Genomic DNA, 21,629 nt, shown 5'->3' on the forward strand with positions numbered 1-21,629 from the left:
CCTTAGCCTATAAATTAACATGACAACAAATTTATCATGATGTGCTTAAATTACACCTGTCAATTACTTTAATATGTGCATCAAATCAGCAACACTTCCAACTTTCCAAGAACTAGAAATTTTAAAATTACAGACTAAAGAATAAGTAGAATTTAATCTTAAGATTCCCATACCTGTGCAAGATAACTCTATAAGTTAGTTCAAAATTCTCTAATAAAGTATAAAAACCTCCCAAAATCTTAGTTTACATCAACTGCAACAAATCCCTTCCACTCCAGTCCTTTCAGCATCCAGTAAGAGCATTAAGTCAGTTGCTTCTTCACTGCAGAGGACCCAATAAAATCCTCTGCTCGGTTTCATTACTGTGCTAACATCTTTGTTGCCTGTTTGGAAGTTCTTCAAGGACCAAAACTCACTTCATATTTTACATATAATTTGCATGGCCTGAACCTACATATGGTTCAGATCAAAAAAGCTCCATTAAGGTGTGGTAAGAGAGGGAAGATGTGAAACTTTGGAATTTACAATTGCCGCCTTCGTCAAAATAAAACATACATGACAACTCATCTCTAAATGCAACAGAAAATTTCTTAAATGTAATTGGTTGGAAATTTCAGGTTTGTGAACTTAAATGAAGAATCTTTAGCTAACTAACTGGTGAGGGGCAAATGTACATAAAAGCTTGCCTCCTTTTTCCAGCTTTATCCATTGCTGTAGCAAATGATATTAACAGTTTACGTAAGAGTTTATTCCTCTTAGAAGAAAAGCCAAGTGATATAATTACATTTGACATTTTAACTTTCTACGTTATGCTTTTGTAAACATCAATATATATATTACATAATTCAGTTTTAACGTTGTCTATTTTCTCTACATATAATGCAGAGAGGTAACAAATTTCAAAACTTAGATGGGTATAGGGAAAACAGGAAAAAAGAAGTTTATCTTCCCCATGAAGATACAGAAGAACAAGGACATTTCCTTTTCAAACCCAAATGAGCTCAGTTAAATAAGGAATGAAAACTGTACAGAATGGCTTCAAGTGAGCTTGTGATATGTTAACAGTGCTAAGCACGGGGGAAGAAAACCTTTGTCTAGAATCACACATTCCCATTTTCATCTTAGAGGCCAGAAAATACTATGTGCCATATAAGCCCATGTCAATTTAAGTGAATTCTGTTGCCTCTCTACTATCCATAGTTACATAAGCATCTGATAAGCATCATGTTGCAAGAGTTGTGCCTACAAATTCCCCTCCCCCATGATGTCTTACAGCTGATGAAACCGAGTAATTGGAAACATACCTTGTTTTATGCAGGTCTGGGCAAGAGTAAATAGCTCAGGTGATCTCTCCTCTAACAACTGCTGGTGAATATTCACACATCTTAGAGTCCACCAAGACAAGGTCTGAAAGAAAATACAGATACTTCAAGTTAATAAAAAGTACAGATCCTTTTTGAAAAAAAAAGTAAGTGGCTTTAAAATACAGATTTTGTAATCTATTTGATTCTAATTTCTAAAAAAATATAAACCCATCCAAAATAGCTGTTTATATAAAAAGTGAGCAGTAACCTAGCATAGAGATGAACATATTCAAGCAGCTCTACAGTGCTCTAAGAGTTTGATGGGCTTTTCCTCTGTTAATTTCTCTAGCTGCTCTTTGAACCCTGCAAATCTTTACGACCACAATCTGGCACAAAACTCTGAGAAAAGAAGATAAAAGAAGTACTTCTGTGTGCTTATTTTGGAGTAGCCACTTGCTACTTTGATTTCACTCCTCCTAATTCTTGTAACAGAAAAATAAGAAAAAAAAAAAGCTGTTTCCTACTTATCTTTTTGTGTCATATTCATGATTTTAATAGACAGCCATGATCTCAGTCTTCAGTAATATTTCCAAGTCCGATCATCTGGTGTTGCCCTTCTATGTATTTTTCCCAGTTCTGTTTAACCTTTTTTTATTTCTTCAAGAGTGGGTAAAAAGGAGACTGAGAGGTAGAAAAGGGCCAGAACTGCTCATGAGAACACCTTGCAATCACAACTGAAAGTATTAATGCTTGTACATGGAATTTCAGAAGGGCAAATACCTTACTGATCTAAGTAATCATTCTATAGCAGAGCTGAATCACAGTTGACATACCTGATTTTAGAAAGCTGGGTACACAAAAGTTCCCCAACATATCTTATCCCTCTCTAGCTGCACCAGGTGGAAATGCATGGAAAAGCTAACTGATAATATAATATTCTGTTCTCAAAATTATACTTAAAATTATAATCTCTGAACATAGGGCATACCTCTACACAGGCTCTAATGATTACTAGTTATTCTGCTACTGTTAGCATGCCAATCATTTTCTATGAAACAGATGTTTGATTGCTTCTGAGAAGCACCCATCTTCTGAACTTTTTATACAGGTATGCTTACATCAGACTGACCTAAGGGCTGTACATTATTCAAGCATAAATATCTAAACCAATCACATGTAGTTAACTGTAATGTTCCTAGAAAGGAACTATCAAAAAGAATAATAGCATCTATTTCAAAAAGCAATGAAAGATGACTTTTGATATCAAGCTGAACAGAGTAAAAGCACACAAACAACAGACTTTGCGAAGAAGGTCAAATCCCAACATTTCACCACTTATTTAGAAATCTAAAGGCAATTCAAATAAGAAGTTTCAAATTACTTCAGTTTAGCTTTATATAATGAAGTATTCATTTTCCCACACAACCAAGTATCCAGCTTAATGATACAATTTCCTGAGGCCTGATGCTTGCCACTCAGAAATGTTAGAATCAGAGAGAACCTATTTATAAAGTTTCAGGTAATCTAGCTGAGCTCTGTGCAATATTCTATCAGCAATGTTAGTTTTTTGGGAGCCAAGTTAAGAATTTTTGGATGGTTTTTAAGCATTTAATCTTCCATGTACAATAGCATTTTTAAATAAAACAGGGCTTTATTAATGCTTTAGATAATATATTTTGGAGTATTTCACCCTATTTTAAATTTATTTGCACTAATCTTAAACAAGCAAAAATATTAAGAGACTTCCTTTGAATCAAGCTGAAACAAGAGAAAAAGAATGGCAAGCTTTAATTGCTACATTGACCTGTTGATGAAAGTAGTTTTTACCAGTTGTTGCCTTTGAACTACTATCCAAACTTGATGTAGCCACAAATAATTGAACCTCCACTGGGAGAAGGCATCCCCCCATTATGTCAGTCTGAGGGGAGGCAGCAAGGGAACTCTCTATACCAGGTACATTCACTGCCTCCCTAACTGACCCAATTGCTGAAATTCCACAGCACTCATCTGTGAATAACAGGGAAAATGATGGAAGAACTTGGCTTCCAGAAATGCAGTACAGCCAACATCTCCCACACAGTTTAATTCATCACTCATACAAAGACCCAGCTGGGAATGCATGTTGTCAGCCAAGCATAAAGAGGGACCATGTGGCATTTTGATTTCCAGCCAAATTCTGTTCAACTGGAATGCAATAAGGAGAAGTTGCTGCTGTTAAAAGTCCCCCAGCTCCAGAGAGTCCTGCTACCAACCAGCCTGCTCCTAAACTACAAAGGAGGTAGTGACAAAAACCCTCTCAAGAGGAGGTTCATCATATCTTCTTGTTTTTAATGTAACAAGCACAACAAAGAATTAAGGTAGCCTCCACATGGACACCTGCAGAAGAGGTAGAGGACAATGACAAAAAAAAGAGAGGACTTCCTTGGCATCTAGAACTCATGGCTTAGAATTCATACAGTAATGGTTAACAGTATCCCAAAGCTTGTTAAAAAGGACATAATATATGTATGCTGCATTATAGGGCATATTCCCCCCACCCCCCCTAACTAATGTCACAAAATACGTGTCTTTTAAAAAAGTTGCTTCCTATTAAATTTTCTAATTTTTCCAGGAAATGAAAGCATCTTTCTTCTCTTTTAGGGAAAACAGTGAGAAAATAGCTTATCTTTAAGAAAAAAAGATACTTGTGTTTAATTATAATCACTTTGTCTGAACTGTTTCTTAGAGGGAAAAACCTCAGAGCTACAGAAAAAGAAATGGAAGTTATACAGATTCAGTGAGGTATGAAGAAAAGAATGAGAGAACCAATGAATGAGTAGCTGGCAGTCATAATCATTAGTCACATTTCTTACCTGAAGAGATGCAAGTTTGTGTCTTAAATTCACAAGGATTATCCTGGCTATAAGCAGCAAAATAGGATGAGAAGTCAAGGTATAGACTGATTCACCATCTAGAACCAGCGTCTTCAGAATAGCTGCATGCAGCATTTTTGGCTGAAAGAAGAATGAAAAAAAAAATTACAAGTTTCATGAAACCTAAGTAAGTTTATAAACAAATAATGTAATATAGAATTAGGAAAAATAACTATTCATGTATTTAAGGAAAAGTCTGCTCAAAACAATAAAATAATAATTAAAAAATCACTGTCTCTTGGAGTCTCAACGTTTTACCAAGTCATGGTGAATTCTGCCTTGTTTCTTGCTGTCCTGGTACACCATACCAACAAGATCTGAAAGACTCTGATTCTCTCCCACCTGAAATGCATATGTCCAGTTAACACTATCCCCAAACACATTCCAGTAATATAATCCTTCCCATGATCTAAGGAGAAAAGCTGCTGGTAAATCCATGCCATTCAATTTGTAATCACAAAAATAAAATAATTTGTTAATTACATTAATCCTACAGCACTCAAATACACTAGATATTCCTCCAGTGATGCCAACGCGTGTTATCTTCCTCTTTCCCCAGAGGGAGCTTCTTGCTGGAGTTGCATCAGGGCAGCAATGAGCCATTCTTCTGTTTGTCCAATAAAAACCTCTCTCTGCTTTGGATGCTTTCCTGTATGACACTCCCTACAGTAATTCTTTTACTTAATGGGCTCCAGGTAGCTCTCCGGGGAATTTGTCTCTCAGTGGTGACTGTCATCTGACAGTCACCTATTCTTCTCTCCCTTTTAATGCAATGAAAGCATTCAAGCAGTTTATCTTCAGATTCAGGGAGATGTCAGTTCATCAGTTTATTCCTGGTTCTCATATGGCAGGTTTCCTTTGCAAACTAAAAAAAGTAGGGCTTTTGTTTTCAGTTGGTATGAAAGGGGCAAAAAAAGGGAAAGGAAGGGAAAGAGAAGAAGAGAAGGTTAAATGACAGCTTGCATTGAAGTCACTTGCCTGAGAAAGATTCTTATTCAGTCTACACAACCAGGACAGAAATTATTTGAATCACATTTCAGCTTTTAAAACTACACAAATAAGGTAATTTCTAAGTTATTTGAAACTCTTTTCAATACCTTTACCAACAGGTTACATTAAAGACAGAAGTTGTTAATCTACATTGTTACCCTAGTTCACTTTTTAATGACTGAGTAATCTTCAGGCTTTTTTTTCCTCTGATTTGCTTAGGTTTCTTAATTATTTATCTTACATTAACACTGAAAATACTTTTACTTTATAGACAATGACTTAGGACTTTAAATTATTTACTCAAAGTGGAATGCTTGCATGACATCACTGCAGTCATTTCAACCCCACTATGGAAAACAAAATTTACAATAGTCTGACAAACCACTTGAGAATAAAGGAAAGAAACTGCCAACTGGAAGTATACCAGATCCCTCCTACCTCTAGGGATTCAGAAAGGAACAGCCTTACCAACATCTCTTCTCCAATTTTGAGAAAGTCATCAATCGGTACTTCTAAAGATTCATTTTTAAAATACACACACACATATATAATAGGACACAATATAATTTTCAGTTTAACTTAGAACTTTTTTTTTTTATCTGCTCCTTTTTGGTTCTTTCTATAATCAAAGTAGACTGCACTTAAAATACTCAGTGGGAAAGCAAAGAAGCCACAAGCTTTGTTACAGAACCATTTTCTAAGCCAGCCTTGCTATGCTACAGTAATCTATGCTTGTTTAAGCACCGTAGCAACCAATTAATCTCAAATTCACATTTCAAATCCTTTCACTGGAGAGCTCAGTCCAGCTAATGTAACATTACAAGGAATGTAATGAAGGAGGGAGAAGGGAGACATGTCACAGCCTTGGCAATAAACCAACAAGTCTCAGAGCCAAAGAACTGCTGTCTTGTATTTTAACAAGTCTACATTCTCTTCCATGAAGCAAATCCTATACAGGAAAGCAGACATCCTTTTCTTTTAGCTGAGAAAGCCTAAACCAACATTCATTCTTCTAAATTCTGCTCTAAGACTGCATTATCAGTGCAGAATTCTAACAATTTACTGCCCTAAGGTAGTCTTTAAGATGAGAGAACAGCTACATATAGAAAAGGTAGACATTTAAGCTTTTACAGCTTCAAGGGTTGAGAAGTTAGGAATCAAGTCCACAAAAATTCCTAAAACATTAGCTAAGAGTAAAATGAAATTTTGAGTTTGTCTTCCTGTGTTTAAACACTTAAAGAGCAAAGTGTTGACCCTATCTCATACAGCTCAAGAATTTCGCATATCTCAAAATGGCCACAACCCAAGACTTGCTAACACAATGTTCTTGACCTAGTAAACCTGGGTTAAAGGGTTGAGTCTTTCCATTCTGCACCAGACTGGCCATCAAAACGTGTAATTCTTTTATTCAGAAATAATTTTCTTAAAGCACAAAAACATATACTACGTGATTACTTTAAGAACATATGCTGAGAAATCTCTGAGGTAATCATCCAGTTTCTGTTGGACCAGCAGGTGGTTTGACCACTTCTGAACTAAACACAGACAAATGAAGCTCAATTCACTCTAAATACATATTTTTTTAATCTCTGAAACACAGCTGGTTATGTATTCAACTTCCAAACAGCAACTTAATGGCTACTGTTAAGTAACGACTACTAAAGCCCTAAATCAACTGCAAGCTGGACAGTACTCTTGGCTATTTTGGTTTTTATAGTATTTCAAAAGTATTTCCCAGCACCTCTGTTACTACCTGAGCAATGATAATGATAATCAGAAAAAAAACTTCTGCCATCCACATTCAATAGCTCTGACAATAGAGAGTATGAGAATTTTAGTTTAGAGGCTTCATATTCTTTTCTTGCTAACAATAATGATTAGAGGCAAAGTGAGCATTTGGTATGCTTTTACTTTTGTATAAGGGACTGCTCTGAACTGGCCTTCCTAATGTTTCATCAGCTCTTTCTCAGTCTTGGGGATCCTTCCCCTAAATCTTAAAAAGGTAAGTGCAGACATACACAGAGGTAGAAAAAGCCAGACTAAAGGCTTGGGAAGAATTAATGAAAAAATGGAGGCGGGGGGGGGGGCAGAGATAAACTATCAAATAAGGAATCTGCATGTCGCTACTAAGCCTTATATAGTGGGCTTCTCAGATTTTAAACAGTACAAAGACTACTGCACAACAATTTGTCATTTGGCAAAGCTAAGGTGATACATCTTTAGAATAACGGAGAATGTACTGAGGTTACCAGCCAAAGATTTGGGTCCTTTGGAACAGAATTCACTCTTTACTCTAGACTTCAGGGAATGGAAAAATTAGTTTTGTTTGTAACTGCTTCTCCAACTTTCTGCAAAGGAGATATTACAGTGGAGGCTGTCTCTAGTTTCATGATCCAAACCAGCAACAGGTAACCCATGCAGAGCTGAGTTGCAGGCTGAAGATAATAAAGATGAGCTAGCATAAGAAGTCTTCCCTGAGAGTGCTACATGTAGAAGCACTTGGTTATGAATGCTCTTGTCCATACTCCCTAAGACGGTAACTTTGCCCCATTTTTAAGGGAGTATTTTCCAAGTGGCTGCATTAAGAATCTCTCTTCTTTTCTATACTGATAGCAAGGGAATGTAGGGCAAGACTGTAGGCTGCTTTAGCAGATTATCTCTGGTTACAGGCTCTGCCTCCACATTTAGCCTTCATCATTCATCCTTATATTCCCCACAAGAGGGAGAAATCTGCAAAATCTTCAAAGCCTGTATCTTGCTGGTCACTGGTATTCAAACAGCACATCAGTCAGCCTAAAATTCAACTCCTCCTTTCTGGCTAGTTTATGCTAATGGAAGCCAAGCATCTAGGTCTTGAAAAAAGAGGAATTTCCAACAGATTTAATTAACAAGGCTAAGGAACCATACTGTATTTTAGACAGTAGTACTACACAGTACATTGGTGTTTTTCATATGAATTATGAACACTGCTACTGGTATCAATAAAAGTGTGATAATATTTCAGTCTCTTCCAGAAAAGGGATCAAATAATGCAAAAAAGAAGCAGTAAAACAAGTATAAGGAAAAAGAATTATTCAAATGCATTCCAAAACTCATTGTTTGGAATCAACCTGGAAGTTACAAAAAGGCCAGCAGGAGCTGTTGATATTTGTTGATATTTGGAGGATTCCTACCAGTTATTTACATGTCTTATCAATTAACACATTGGGATCTTCTTCCAGATGGAGCCTCTCACTGTTACCAATGTCCTACTTGTGAATATGAAATCAGACAACACACAATTAAAGCAGCTTGTCCGCACAACATTCTTACAGTCATTGGTGGTCTTAATTAGTCCTACTACACAGTTTTGTCCAGTTCATGTATTGAAAATACTAAACTCAATTGTATGAGCTAACACTCAGAAACTCTGAAATTTAAAGCAGGATAAACATGCTCCAAGTTCAACAGTTCTGTACCTTTTATTCCCTTACATGCAGAGAGACAGTGACAGTTCTTTAAGACACAAAGAGCCTATTACTATATCCCACTTATAAGCACTTAGCTCATTAAAAATGTTTTAGTCTAATCCCATCAAGTTCAAAGCCAGAACTGCTAATCCATTTTAACTGAAATCCAGTATTTTTAAATCTTCCTTTAACACAATTCGCTTACGAAAAAATTCAAGATAGTATCAGTCAGACTATTTCACTGGTGTGGTAAAGTCTCAAAGTTATTTTAGAAAACTGAAAGACACCTAATAACCTAAACGCTAGCTGGTTTTCTGTTTAGAAATTACTGAACTACTTTTATTTGTGGACTCAAAAGAGAAGAGCACAAACCAGTTCTGCAGGACATATAAAGAAATCCTAATGGAGTACATGAACGTAACTGTAATTTACAGAGAAGGCTGGAATCAATTTGAGGGGTGGGAAATAATGTACACATACTCATGAATATTGTTCATGGAAGACATCCAAGAGGCCCCCACCAGCAACTCATCTAAAAGAGGCTATTTTATTTGTTCTTCATTGTAATTAATTATAGTCTCATGCAGTCTTAACGAACTCATAAGAAATTAATGATGCATTCAGAAGCTATCTGGGAGCAGAGATGAAACTATGCCAGTAACCCAGAGGTGAAACTTTCAAAGGACAGAAATGGCAGCAGCTACATAGCCTGAAAGCAAAAAGTTAAGATTAATCCAATAAAGAATTCTGAAAATAAGAATAACAGTTCTGAAAATATTCCCAAAAGAAATGAGACACTGTAAGGCTGAAAGTTAGTGGTATTACTTAGAGCAGGCTAGAAGAGACATGAAGACACAATTTTTTAACCTTGACATGGGAAAAGATCATTTTAATCTGAAAACCCGAAAAAAGGAAGGTCTATTTAAAAAGGAATTGTATCAGTCTTGATGACAGAATATGGAAGATTACAAAAGATGGAGAAAATTAGAGCTATATTTTTAACCCACTTTTTCTGAATATCTGTGTATGCAAGAGGGAGAAGCTGGATTAATAGAAGCACAAAAATATCAGTTCATCGAGATGTTAATTTTTACAGAGTGTTTATATACGAAGAATCCTTGGAAAGAAAAGTAAGTACATAAAGATAATTCAAAACATACAAAAGCTTTTGAATTAAGATGTTTAATAAAGAAGAGAACTGGATATTATATTTTGGCATTTAAATGTTTATATTTAAATGTTTAATGGTCTTGGAAAAAAAACCACTAACATATCAGGAGAAGATAATATAGATAGCAGTAATATAAAAAAAGGTTAAGCTGCTTCTGCCTGAATGCATAAATAGCTAAACCTTGCAGCAATATAAAAGTCTGATGCAGTACTCATTAGAAATCAAGTATGCTCAAGTCTGTTTTCTTTTATAATCTCTTGCCAATTTAGTTTCTGGAATGCCACCTCTGCGTAAGCAAATATCTTTCAATGCATTACATTCACAGACACAGTAGGAACATAACAGAAACTAAACAGGAGACATGTATTCCCATATTCAACAAGCAATTAGTATCTCATTCTTTCATTAAGACAGACAATAAATGGGATGGTAAATAGAAATTATGAACGTTGTGTTTTACAGGTCTGTGAACTCTGTCTCAGTGACAGCAATTCTATGACTATCATCTTGGGCTGCAGTCTCTGTGTTAGACTGCAGCCTGTGCATATACACTAATATAGAATATTAGAGTTCTGCAGTAAACAGAACCCACAGATTATAAGATATATAATACTATAACTTTAAAGATTATAAACAGATTGTAAGGAGAATGGAAGAAATTAGTTTGTAATTTTTTTTTATTATATATAAAGGCATATTGAACTCATTTTCCCTGCAGAAATAGCATACTTTAAAATTTCTGCTAACTCATTTCACATCCTAGAAGGTTTAATACACTTGGTCTCCACTGTTACTTATTTAGTCATCAGAAGACAAGATCTGAATTTCTACTATCAAAAATCAAGCCAAAAATAAGCCTATATACACACCATGTCAGCTCTAAAAGATGAACCAAACTGATAAACATCTATTTACAAAAGGGGAGAGATACAGTATCTGAATTGGCTGTTGAGAAATACAACCTTGCAAACAAACCTAGGGTAGGACTTTACAAATTATGGAATTCTTGCAAAAATATGCCACAATAATGCAACACAGATCCAATGGTCTTATGTGAAACTTTTCACATACTCAGACTTCCCCTCATTCTACAGTTCACAGTGTTTACATTGCTCATGGTCCATATCTTATTCACAGTGAAATACTAAATTCAAAGTCATGTAGATTTAGCATTAGCAGAGACCAGTGATATGTCCTTCCCTGACACGCTGTAGTAATGAGTATTTCACCATAGCTTTAAATCCAAGAGAAAAATTAATGCTCAAGAAACAGTGCTGAACCACACGTGCAGGAAAGTCATGAGATCACATGTGGTACTGCCTTGAGAAACAATATATGCATCTCACAAATGAAGTTATGGTGTTGATTAGTTATTTACATAAGATGCCAAAGCAAATAAAATTGACTCCTCAGTTTCACCTCCTCTTCCAAAAGCTCTATTTGAGTTAGCATTTTTGTACTAATACTACTACAATTCACTTGGCATCATCCATGAGACCAACAGGATACTGAGCACCCAAATCTACTGTTCTCTTAGTATCTGCCACATATTCTGCTATTTGCAAGACACGCAGCCTCTACCTTACCCTAAGTAGTGAAAATTTCTAAGCCATTTGTAAGTATCTTTCTTTGATCCAGCTAAGAACACATCCCAAAATAAATAAAAAGTGTATTGACTGCAAATGGCCTTTGAGTAAATGTTCCCATAAAATAAACATATGTACCCCATCTAAACCCAGCATCTCCAGCAGGAAATCTCTGAAGCAGAAAAAGAGTAGCTACTTTTAGGACACTTTCAGGGTACTTCTAGCTTATAAAACTGATATAGCTGAAGATGCTTGCAATAGCAGCCAGTAGGATCAACGATCAAGGCAATTCATTCTAGCACTGTGCCTCACAGATGTGCCTTTTCCGACACACCTATGAGTTGTGGTTATTTGTGAAAAGCAATGACACTAAAAGGACAGCTTATTAAAATCCAAGTATACCTCACAGAATTTCTGTAACAATGCAGGTGGCAAAAAGTCCTGAAGCTTTAACTGAACAGGAGGCCCAGTCCAATTGCTTTGAACGAAGAGCTGCAAACTACCCACACCAAGTAGAAACATCAGCCTCTGCCTGCAATATAGATAAGAAAAGCAATTAGCAACATATTACATTTTTAATTAAGGTTACAAGATCTGATTAATTCTTGTACTAATTCAAAACCCTCAGTCTTTAAAAAAAAAAAAAAATCACTCTTGTTAGGAAAATACAATGAACGTAATATTCAAGAATGCACTTGGGGAACTAAAAGGCTTGGAAATATGTTTATAATGGTTGTAATTAATGACAAACATTTTGGAAGCAGACTTAGTTCATATGCTTCAAAATTTAAGGCTGTATCTAACTATCAGAGATCAGAAGGAGATTAGATAGGATGCAGATTATCCCATATTTGCTTATTGCACGATTGTTATATTTTCTTAAGATACATCTAATCCTCAGCATTTTCAGAGAAAATATATTGCAATAGTATATGTTCCAAAACAGCATGTTTATTTTTGTTTTGACATAGCTGTTTATTTTCACTCCCTTTGATAATAAAACAACTAAATGAAATCAAAAAAGTTCAAAACTATCACCTCCAAGTTAGCTTAGATAATTTGGCAGCAAATGTTATCTCATTCAATCATGCTTTTTAATTTAAATCATAATATTTTATTTAAAGAGGGATTTATGAGACTTTGTTTCATTCCTGAAACTAAGCATGAAAAAATTTCCTTATTTGTAAGACTAAGCTCATCTAACATCATTATGATATTATTTCTTTATACATCTACAGTAACAAATAAGCTATGTGGTCTGCAGAAAGCAGGGCACAATCACTCAGAATTTAACAGTCGATTTAACATGTGTAAACTTTCAGGAGATTTATACAAACTTCTGGTTTGTTTTACAGTTCCTTAATGACTTCGAACCTTATTGTGTTATAATGAGTCATGTGCCAACAAGGGCCCTGTGTCATATATAAAATGCCTCCTTCCTGCAAAAAGCTAACATTTTAATTGTGCTGGTTTGATAAGAAAATTGGTATGTTAAGGTGCACAAATGAACTAGAAAAACCTAGTCTTCCCCCCCTCAGTAAAAAAGGGACTTAGAGATGCAAGAGTCCTCCGAATGGAAACAAAAGGATCAAGTGTCATACAACCCCTAAAAAACTAAAGTCAAACAGAAAAGCCACACACAAACAAGCAGCCAGTGGACAAGAACATGACAAAAGATGCAGAACAATGAGAAAGCAGAGGTGGGGAACGCTTGATTAAAAAAAAATAAAAATAAAAATGAACAGAGCCTTCAGGAGAGTTAGAGAACAAAGACTAGTATAAAGAGTTCTTGTTGAACAAGACAACATTTACTAGCTATCATTATTCAGCCACTATCTACCAGGAAATATTATTTGAATACGTATCTAAGATTACCATTAAACTTCCAAATAACTCAAGAACACAAAGCACTAACAATTACTGTGCACTAAGTTATTACCATTACACACAAAACAACCACATAGACATATTTTCTAATTATTCTCCCATGATAAATTAGCTTCAAAGCTTCTGAAAGGAAAAGATAACATACAGAATAATCAACCATCTCTGCACTGTGATTTGGCAGATGCACTTCAGTCTTTTGAAGACTCATTTTCATTATTTTATCATTTAACTATTATTTCAACTAAAAATTATTGATTTTTAACATTGCCGACATCTACCTATCAGGCAGGCAAACTTGCTTGAAGTTGTAACACAGTTATATCCAAGCAGAAGGCTTCTGGAAGAACTGATAACCAATTCTATTACTTTGGCTAGGATACTGTCTTTCCACTGGCTAATTTGTCATCACCAGTTGATTTTTTTTCCCCCCCATTTCACATCCATGACCAACTTCCGTCTCCTTATCACTCATTCTGTATCAGAAAGTTAATTCCAACCTCTAATCCCTGCAAATGGTAGCCTCCCCTGCCTATCTCTATTTTTTTTCCGAGAAAAAATTTCATTCTATCTCCCTGACTGCCATTCATGCTTACAATGCAGACCTGCAAATGCTCACCTCCCAAAGGCTGCCTGAAAACTGCTCTTCTGTGCTGCCTGAAAAGCAACAGAGGGACTGCTGCTAGTGTTCCACTTACTATGGTGACCGACAGAGTTTAATTTATTTCTTACATTTCCTTAGACATATGTCTGTATCCATCCATGTTGTTCTTCCTTCCTCTAGGTGAATGTGGGTTTTGCTGCCTTTTTTTTTCAACACTGTTTATACCAAGTACAGTAGGATTGTGATCCATGATGTAAAATCAGATGCTTATATGCAGTCCACTGTAATATTCATACTGCTATACCTAATGTCGCTCAAATTCAAAATAAAGAATAATAGAGCGTTTCTATTGGAAAAAGTAATGGATTTGCATATAATGCTAGAATTTACAAAAAAAAATATAAGAGTGAGAAAATACTCAACAGCCAGGCTATGTTTAACATGTGATTAGGTTACAGGCTTGGGGAGTGTTTCTTTTCTTTTTAGTGAAGCCAGAAATTACAGAAGACAAGTCAAAGCAAAATTAGACACTGAATAGTTATTTTTTTCAATTCATATACATCAAAGCAAGCTGCAGAAACAGCAAGAATTTCTTCATTTTTGTTTTTCAATATATAAAGCAAACCAGTTAACTAACCACCAGATGCCCCAAGGGAAATACCAAAAATACCATTCAGCGTTCAAGTTGGGAAATCACAACAAGCTTTACTGTAAGGATTTGTTTTGGAAAGTTTGGCATTCATTTATGCATTAAGGTAAAAGTAGTAAATACACAGTCACTATAAACAAGTGTTAGTGCTCATTTCCTTGTTCCTTTAGGTTTTGGAATCAAACATAAGCGACCTCCAAGCTCTTTTGAAACAAGCTCTCCAAAAATATTCTTTTTGTTGTGTCCTGCACACTATTTCCTTCAAGTCTTCAGAATCAAACTGTATGTCAGGCAATGAATGCACCTCCTTCACACGGAGCTCAGGAAAAAATAAAAAGTAATTCCCCCTCTACATAGTTAACACATATACTATTGCTTCATGCTCTACAATTTGCTGATTTAAAATACAGCTATGAAGCTATGTTTTCTGTGGAAAATAACTGTTAACCGTTGCAGTGAGCAGCAACAGCAAGAAAAAAGTGGAAAAAAAAAATAATATCACCTATTCAGTAAGTTTATTGTAAGGAATACCTTGAGACTTCATTTTTAAGCCTTAGGGTTACAAGTGCCATAGTGAAAAAATGTCTGGGGCAGGGAAAGGAGGGAAGCAGTTAAAATGATAGGAAAAGTTGCAGCAAATTTTAAAATACTGTTAAATGTTTTCCTTACAGAACCATGGATTTGAAAGTGGAAAAAGTTACAGGTTACGTCCAAAGAAATTACAATCTAGATCCAAATTTTGAGCTGTTTTGCCCTCAAGCTGCTCAGTTTTAGCTTCAGAAAAAGAACTCCTTAAGAGTTCTTTTAACACTATCATAAAACCATACTTTGTACTGTGTTTAAACTGTGCTAAAAGAATAAGATTAACATTATCCAACTTTCTGTTTCTGATTGAATTCAACTCCCATTGAGTTTTTTTTAATCTCCAGAATTACAACTTTCAGTTCAGGAAAAAAAAAGCATATATTTGAACTTATCTCATCTACTAAAAGTCACAAGAAAACCAGTGTCTCACTGAATTTTCTGAGCTAGAACTTAGAGGTTTGTTGCGCTTCCTTTGAATCATTCAGCAGAAAAAGAAAATGACATTTTACCTATTAAAAAAATAAACAAAAACTTTTTCACCATAGGCAATGGAAGGTCAGAGTGCAAAAGTTGCATTAATTCCTTCCCTAAGGCAGTCACAGGGCTTAGGGCCTGCAGGTAGGAAAAATAACCATGTAACACATTTTAACCTAGGAAGTCATTGGAGACAAACATGGTACAGATATAAGCGCTATAAGCAGTGCCTACCGAAAATAGGCAATGATCTGTCTTTCAGTAGAAGTTTTTCTATCAAGAGAAAGTCACAACTTACTTCCTTCAGCACTAATATAATTCAAAGCCTCTTATATTATTACTAATGGAGCTTGAAAAATTCACCTGACTGCTACAAACAAAAAGTGTTCTGGAAGACACTGATACACTTCGAAGACTACACACTTTCATTTTGAATAAAACTTGAGGCTGTAATTTTGGGCTGAAAACCCTCTGTCTGCTTCTGAAAGGCTAAATATTGCAGATCTGCTTCCATATCTTCTGGCAAGGGGGCTTCTAATGCCTACAGTTGCAAAGGGAACAAGAAAAACCTCAAAGACCAAAGACCTGGAGTATGAGCACCCTGAGGAACAAATTGGTTTGCTGTCTTCAGTAGGGCAGCAGCAGCAGAGTCCTGTAAATGACATATAGGCCAATAAAAGCTCACAGGGGGAGCAGGAGAAGATGGCACACGACCATGACAGGATACATATAAAGTATTACTGAGTGCATGATATAGATTATGATTAACTCTAAGAAGCTGAATGGTTCATGAAGGCAGCAACATACATTTCAAGCAGCAACACGTATTTCAAGGAATGATTAAGATCAGGATTGGGTCTCTTTGAAGTCCTGGTCAATCTTTCTTTCCTTGTCACATTATTCAGAAAAAACTATTGCCAGACAACAGAATCTAGCAATACTGAAAAGTTTTTCTAGACTCTGTCACCATCTAAACTCCAGCTAATATTTACCAGCAACAGCACAACAAAGAAAGAAAGAAAAAAAAAAAAAAGGAAAAAAACCACCTAGAGACAAAATGCACAGGAACAACCTCTGAACATTTCAACTCAGAAAAGAGGAGTGCATTGTATTGTGTACGATACTAGAAGATAAGCTTTTGACACACTAAGATCACTAACAAATCTCAGCTCAATATTTTAGAGGTGCCAACTACTTGTTTCTCTCTGATATTTTAGCAAAAACTCCTGGGTTTATGTCTGTGATACCAAAACACAAGCACTTGTACTCAGCCACACTTATTGGCAATACGTTCCCTTCCTCTTACTTTCTTTTTACCTTTATCTTCTCTTATATTTTGCTCTTCTTTCGGCAAAACTTTTTCCCACCTTCACCTTTTATAATAAATAAATATATGCACACACACACAGATATACATATAGTTTTCTGCTTCTACTATCCCTAGCAGGCTAGATTTAGTCTGTTTGTTATTTATGTAGCAAACTGTAAACACTAAAGTCAGACTCATTAACAGCAAGAATTAGCATATGCGGTAGAATTATAGAGAATCCATCAGAGAAAGTCTTGTGAAGAAATTGATGAATAGCATCCATGAGTAATACCTTACTCATTTTACATTAAGAAGAGTCGAACAACCTTACTATGACTCAGACTTAGAAATACAGGCATTGCTCGGACAGTAATGTTACGTGATACTTCAAGTAGTCACCTAAATGCAATGCAACGTTTCAGAGAGAAAACTTAAATTGTTTGATGATAACATGGCAACATGAATTTACATTTATTGGCTTCTTTATATGAGCAGCTTCAGAGGTAATCACTGTAAATAAAGCTAGTGTTTTCAACAAACCTTCATATCACAATACTATCCAGTGAAAGAAACAATGATAATGAATAGATGCCCCAAGGGAGTGGGGGGAACAACCCGAGAAATCTGTTTTCTGTTTTTCTGTCAGAACAAGAATTTTGGAGGCCCTATGTCACATATAAAATCTAAAAAAATGCCTTTTGTAAAAATCAAGCATGGCCTCTATTAATCTTCCACATAATAATTTCTACCTTTCCACGTTATCAACCTCTGCAGAACAGTCCAGGAATGCTAGAATCTGTTTCTCCAAGTAACTGTCAATGTTCTCCTCTGTCACAGAAGATGCACTGAAAACATTCTGGATGGCTGAATTTGAAAATATTGCCTTGTATCTCCCATCATAAATCAACTGCAGTAATGAACCACTTTCTGAAAAAAAAAGAAAACAGAAATCAGTGTCAACTTTGAAACAACTTTGTCTTACAAGACCTATTCAAACCAAGACAAGGTTCCCTTTCAAGGAATGAATCTTCATTTACATTGCAGGAAAAGTGCAGTCGCATTGAAACCAAAGAACAGCAGTAGCAGGCGTCACTTTATTCAAAATAAATTTTACAGAACTTGTATTAATGTTACAGTGAAACACAAACTGCCAGATGAATGTAAAACAAAAACGTGCACTGAAATTTCAGGGGAAATACATGGATGGCCTTTCAAACATGTACACTACAGTTATTGAAGATGACTTCAATTATCACTAGAGGGTTTTCTTCCTCCAAAACATTTTATATGAGTGTGTTACAGTAAAATCCTATAGATAAGACAATGTCCTCGTTTCGGTTGGGATAGAGTTAATTTTCTTCCTAGTAGCTGGTATGGTGTTATGTTTTGGGTTCAGTATGAGAAGAATGTTGATAACACACTGATGTTTTCAACTGTTGCCAAGTAATGTTTATACTAAGTCAAGGATTTTTCAGCTTCTCATGCCCAGCCAGCAAGAAGGCTGGAGGGGCACAAGAAGTTGGGAGGGGACACAGCCAGGGCATCTAACCCAAACTGGCCAAAGGAATATTCCATACCATGTGACATCATGTCTAGTATATAAACTGAGGGCAGTTGGCCTGGGAGGGATCGCTGCTTGGGAACCAACTGGGCATCAGTCAGCGGATGGTGAGCAATTGTATTGTGCATCACTTCTTTTGTATATTCCAATCCTATTATTATTACTATTGTCATTTTATTATTGTTATTATTATAATTTTTAGTTTCTTCCTTTCTGTTCTATTAAACTGTTCTTATCTCAACCCATGAGTTTTACTACTTCTTCCCCCCCCCCCCCAATACTCTCCCCCAACCCACTGGGTGGGGGGGGTCAGTAAGTGAGTGGCTGCATGGTGCTTAGTTGCTGGCTAGGGTTAAACAATGACAGACAATAATTTCACAGACTAGAGAACCCTTTTAGGGGAAACGCAACAAGTAAAAATAGTTCAATATTTGTAAAGTTCAGTGAATAAATTCTCATGTAAAACTGCAGAAACTACTCAGTCCTTCCTTTAAATGCTTAGAATGTTCACAAAGAACGGGCAATATGATTTCTTTCTTTATAAAAGAATTATTTTCCTATTATAAGTTTACTATCGCAATGAGAAGTCTGTATATGGAGTCAGATTCTTAGGAGTAACTACTAAGGTGGACTTAGATCCATGAATCTTTCTCCCCTGAAGCCTTTCAAGACAAACAGAAGTCATGAAATTCTACACATGTAATTCCTAAGAAGCTTCAAACCCATCAAGTTCTTGACCCAGGCTACAACTTTGTTCACAGAAAGTATCTTCCCTTCTTTCTTCAGATATGCTACAGTGCAATAAATCCAGCAGCTGTTAGAACAACTTCACCATGTTAAAACCTTCTATTCTTGAGCAAAATCAGTATCTGCCTGCACTACAGCTGTGGCTACAACTCATGTAGATGTACTAACTAGTTTTAAACTAGCTGCTGCAGATGCTGGTAATGGTGCAGCTGAGGAAATGCAGAGGTCTGCATAGGATGGGTGCCTTAATATTAATCTGTGATTCCAGCTGGGGACCGCAGCTCCCATCCACTCAGTGTTACCATAGGTACACTAGTATTAGTACCTGAGCTAGCCAATTTAACACTAGCACAGGTACAGATACACACAAGCAGCAGCTGTGCAAGGAAGCGAACCAAATACCAACCCCAAGCTCATCCAGCTAAAACAAGTACTCTAAATTTCAGACATATGGGAAGACCAAGAGCAGAACCAACTTCAATAGCAGCGATGGATGATTTGGTAGGCATGGGTGATACAGAGACATTCATTCTAATCTCTCTGGACCACAATTTATTTTTGTTGTTCACAATTTATTTTTGTTGTTTACAACAATGATCAACTGAATACTATAAGAGATCATTTGTGCTAGATGATTTAAACACTTTAAGCTGTACCTGGAAGGGTATATGCAAAAGAATAGTAATGGTTCTGCAGCCCTGCTGATGTCATACTCTCTCAGACAACAGAAATAACAAGAAACTTTCTCCAGTTTATGCTTTGAGGAGACTTTCTTTCACCAAATGACAACTTCTTTATATTGGATTCTAGTTGCCCCAACAGGTGATGCTGTAGTTTGTAGAATAACCATTGGCTGTGAGGACACTAATGAAGAATATTGAGGTTTTCTCTTTCCAGTAACACTGTAACATAACTTTAAGTACATAAAATCTGCTTTGGATTCTGTGTTTAGCTTCTTATAAGACACCATACAAATTCAAGGTCACAGTCTTTAGTTTCAGTATCATCATTAGGAAGGGCCCACGTAAGTGACAACTAGGAATCTTCACCAACCCCACCATTTTCTATCTCTACCACAAGATACCTTTCTTCAGTCTTCCCTACGTCTTACAGCAGCACACTACTTAAAAAAACAAACCGAAACTAAAAAAACCCTGACAAACAAAAAACCAACCACACACCAGAAACAGCATACACAACTCTCAGTGAAAAGATAAGACAGATCTGACATCTGTCAGTCACGTCACCTAACATTCCTGGACAGTACAATGATTAAGGTTAAATAAGGAGTAATATAAGGAAATAGAGCTGAGTAGCTCTGTACAGTTCTTTTCCAAAATTCACTAAGTGCTTGGGTAGGGATAAATGAGTCTTTCAATATCCTACAACCTCTAAATGTTTTAAACAGTATGGCACATGCATATGACTTGAGCACAACTGCATTCTAGCCTGTCTGAAAAATGGAAATGCCTTTTCATGACAAATGTTACATTTTAAAAGTCGCTGCCTTCCCTTGCAGGAAAGCTAGGTCAGTAGCAACCTAATCAAGTCCCCTCAAGAGACTGCTTTCCATTGTTCCCTCAAGTAACTGTGACTAAGTAACTAGTAAAGGTAGCTCATGACAGACTTTTTCTCCTCACGTCTTGCTACAAGAGCGACTTTCATATCACTGCCAAATTCAAGCAAACAGGTAGTCTTTCACTCGCGGGCCATGAGGCAGTCGAAGGAAGCACCATGATTACAAGCCGCCAGAGTGCCGACATGAAGCGGGCGGCGGGGCGCCTGCCGGCCGCCGTGCGCAGGGCAGGGACTGCTTCAGCCGCGGCCTCTCCACCTGAAGCCCTGTGAGAGCCCTGTCGGCCGCACCTCTCGCCTCAGCCCTACCCTGCCGGCAGTGCCGCTCGCCCTCCTCCAGGCTGACGAGCCCAACGGCCTCCCCTGCCCTGCGGCGCCGGCAGGGGGCCCCCGGGGCCCGGCAAGGGGCAGAAAGGGCGGGAGCACACGACCGCCCCCGGAGCGGGCGCGGCTGAAGGGAGGCACCAGCCGCGATCCCGGCTCGGCCTGGGGCCGGTGGAGACTTCGGCGGTGCCGGATACCCACAGAACAGCCGCGCACAACAGCTGGGCACCTTCCCCCCGCCGGGCCGGGACCTCCCTCACCTGCCGACGCGACTTCGCCCTGCTTCCACTCCAGGGACTCCGCCGCGCCGAGGAAGCCCCTCAGCAGGGAGCGCTCCAGGGCCAGCATGGTCCCGCCGCCCCCGCTCCACTCCCCACCGCTGCGGCCTCGCTCGCCCGCGGCTCGCAACCCCTGCGCTGACAGGCGCTGCCGGCGTCCCCTCAACCCATGTGCAGGAACCTGCCGCAGGGAGCCGCCATGACGCTGTCGCCGGGCACGCCGGGAG

At 37.3% G+C, this 21,629-nt stretch overlaps 1 protein-coding gene across 1 annotated transcript in view; it reads right to left on the reverse strand.

Moving 5' to 3' along the window:
* TTC27 (tetratricopeptide repeat domain 27) overlaps nt 1-21,523 on the reverse strand; it is a 142,130-nt gene extending 120,607 nt beyond the window's left edge. The window contains exons 1-5 of the mRNA XM_010581214.1: nt 21,385-21,523; nt 17,667-17,844; nt 11,815-11,944; nt 4,157-4,297; nt 1,305-1,407 (exon numbers count right to left, since the gene is read on the reverse strand). Of these exons, the coding sequence (XP_010579516.1) occupies nt 1,305-1,407; nt 4,157-4,297; nt 11,815-11,944; nt 17,667-17,844; nt 21,385-21,472 (640 nt within the window). The 5' untranslated portion in view covers nt 21,473-21,523. The remainder of the gene's footprint in view (nt 1-1,304; nt 1,408-4,156; nt 4,298-11,814; nt 11,945-17,666; nt 17,845-21,384) is intronic.
* Nucleotides 21,524-21,629: the final 106 nt, after the last annotated feature.

This window comes from Haliaeetus leucocephalus, unplaced genomic scaffold (genome assembly GCF_000737465.1).
Source record: "Haliaeetus leucocephalus isolate CR32 unplaced genomic scaffold, Haliaeetus_leucocephalus-4.0 Scaffold752, whole genome shotgun sequence".
In the NCBI taxonomy this organism is placed as follows: Eukaryota; Metazoa; Chordata; class Aves; order Accipitriformes; family Accipitridae; genus Haliaeetus; species Haliaeetus leucocephalus.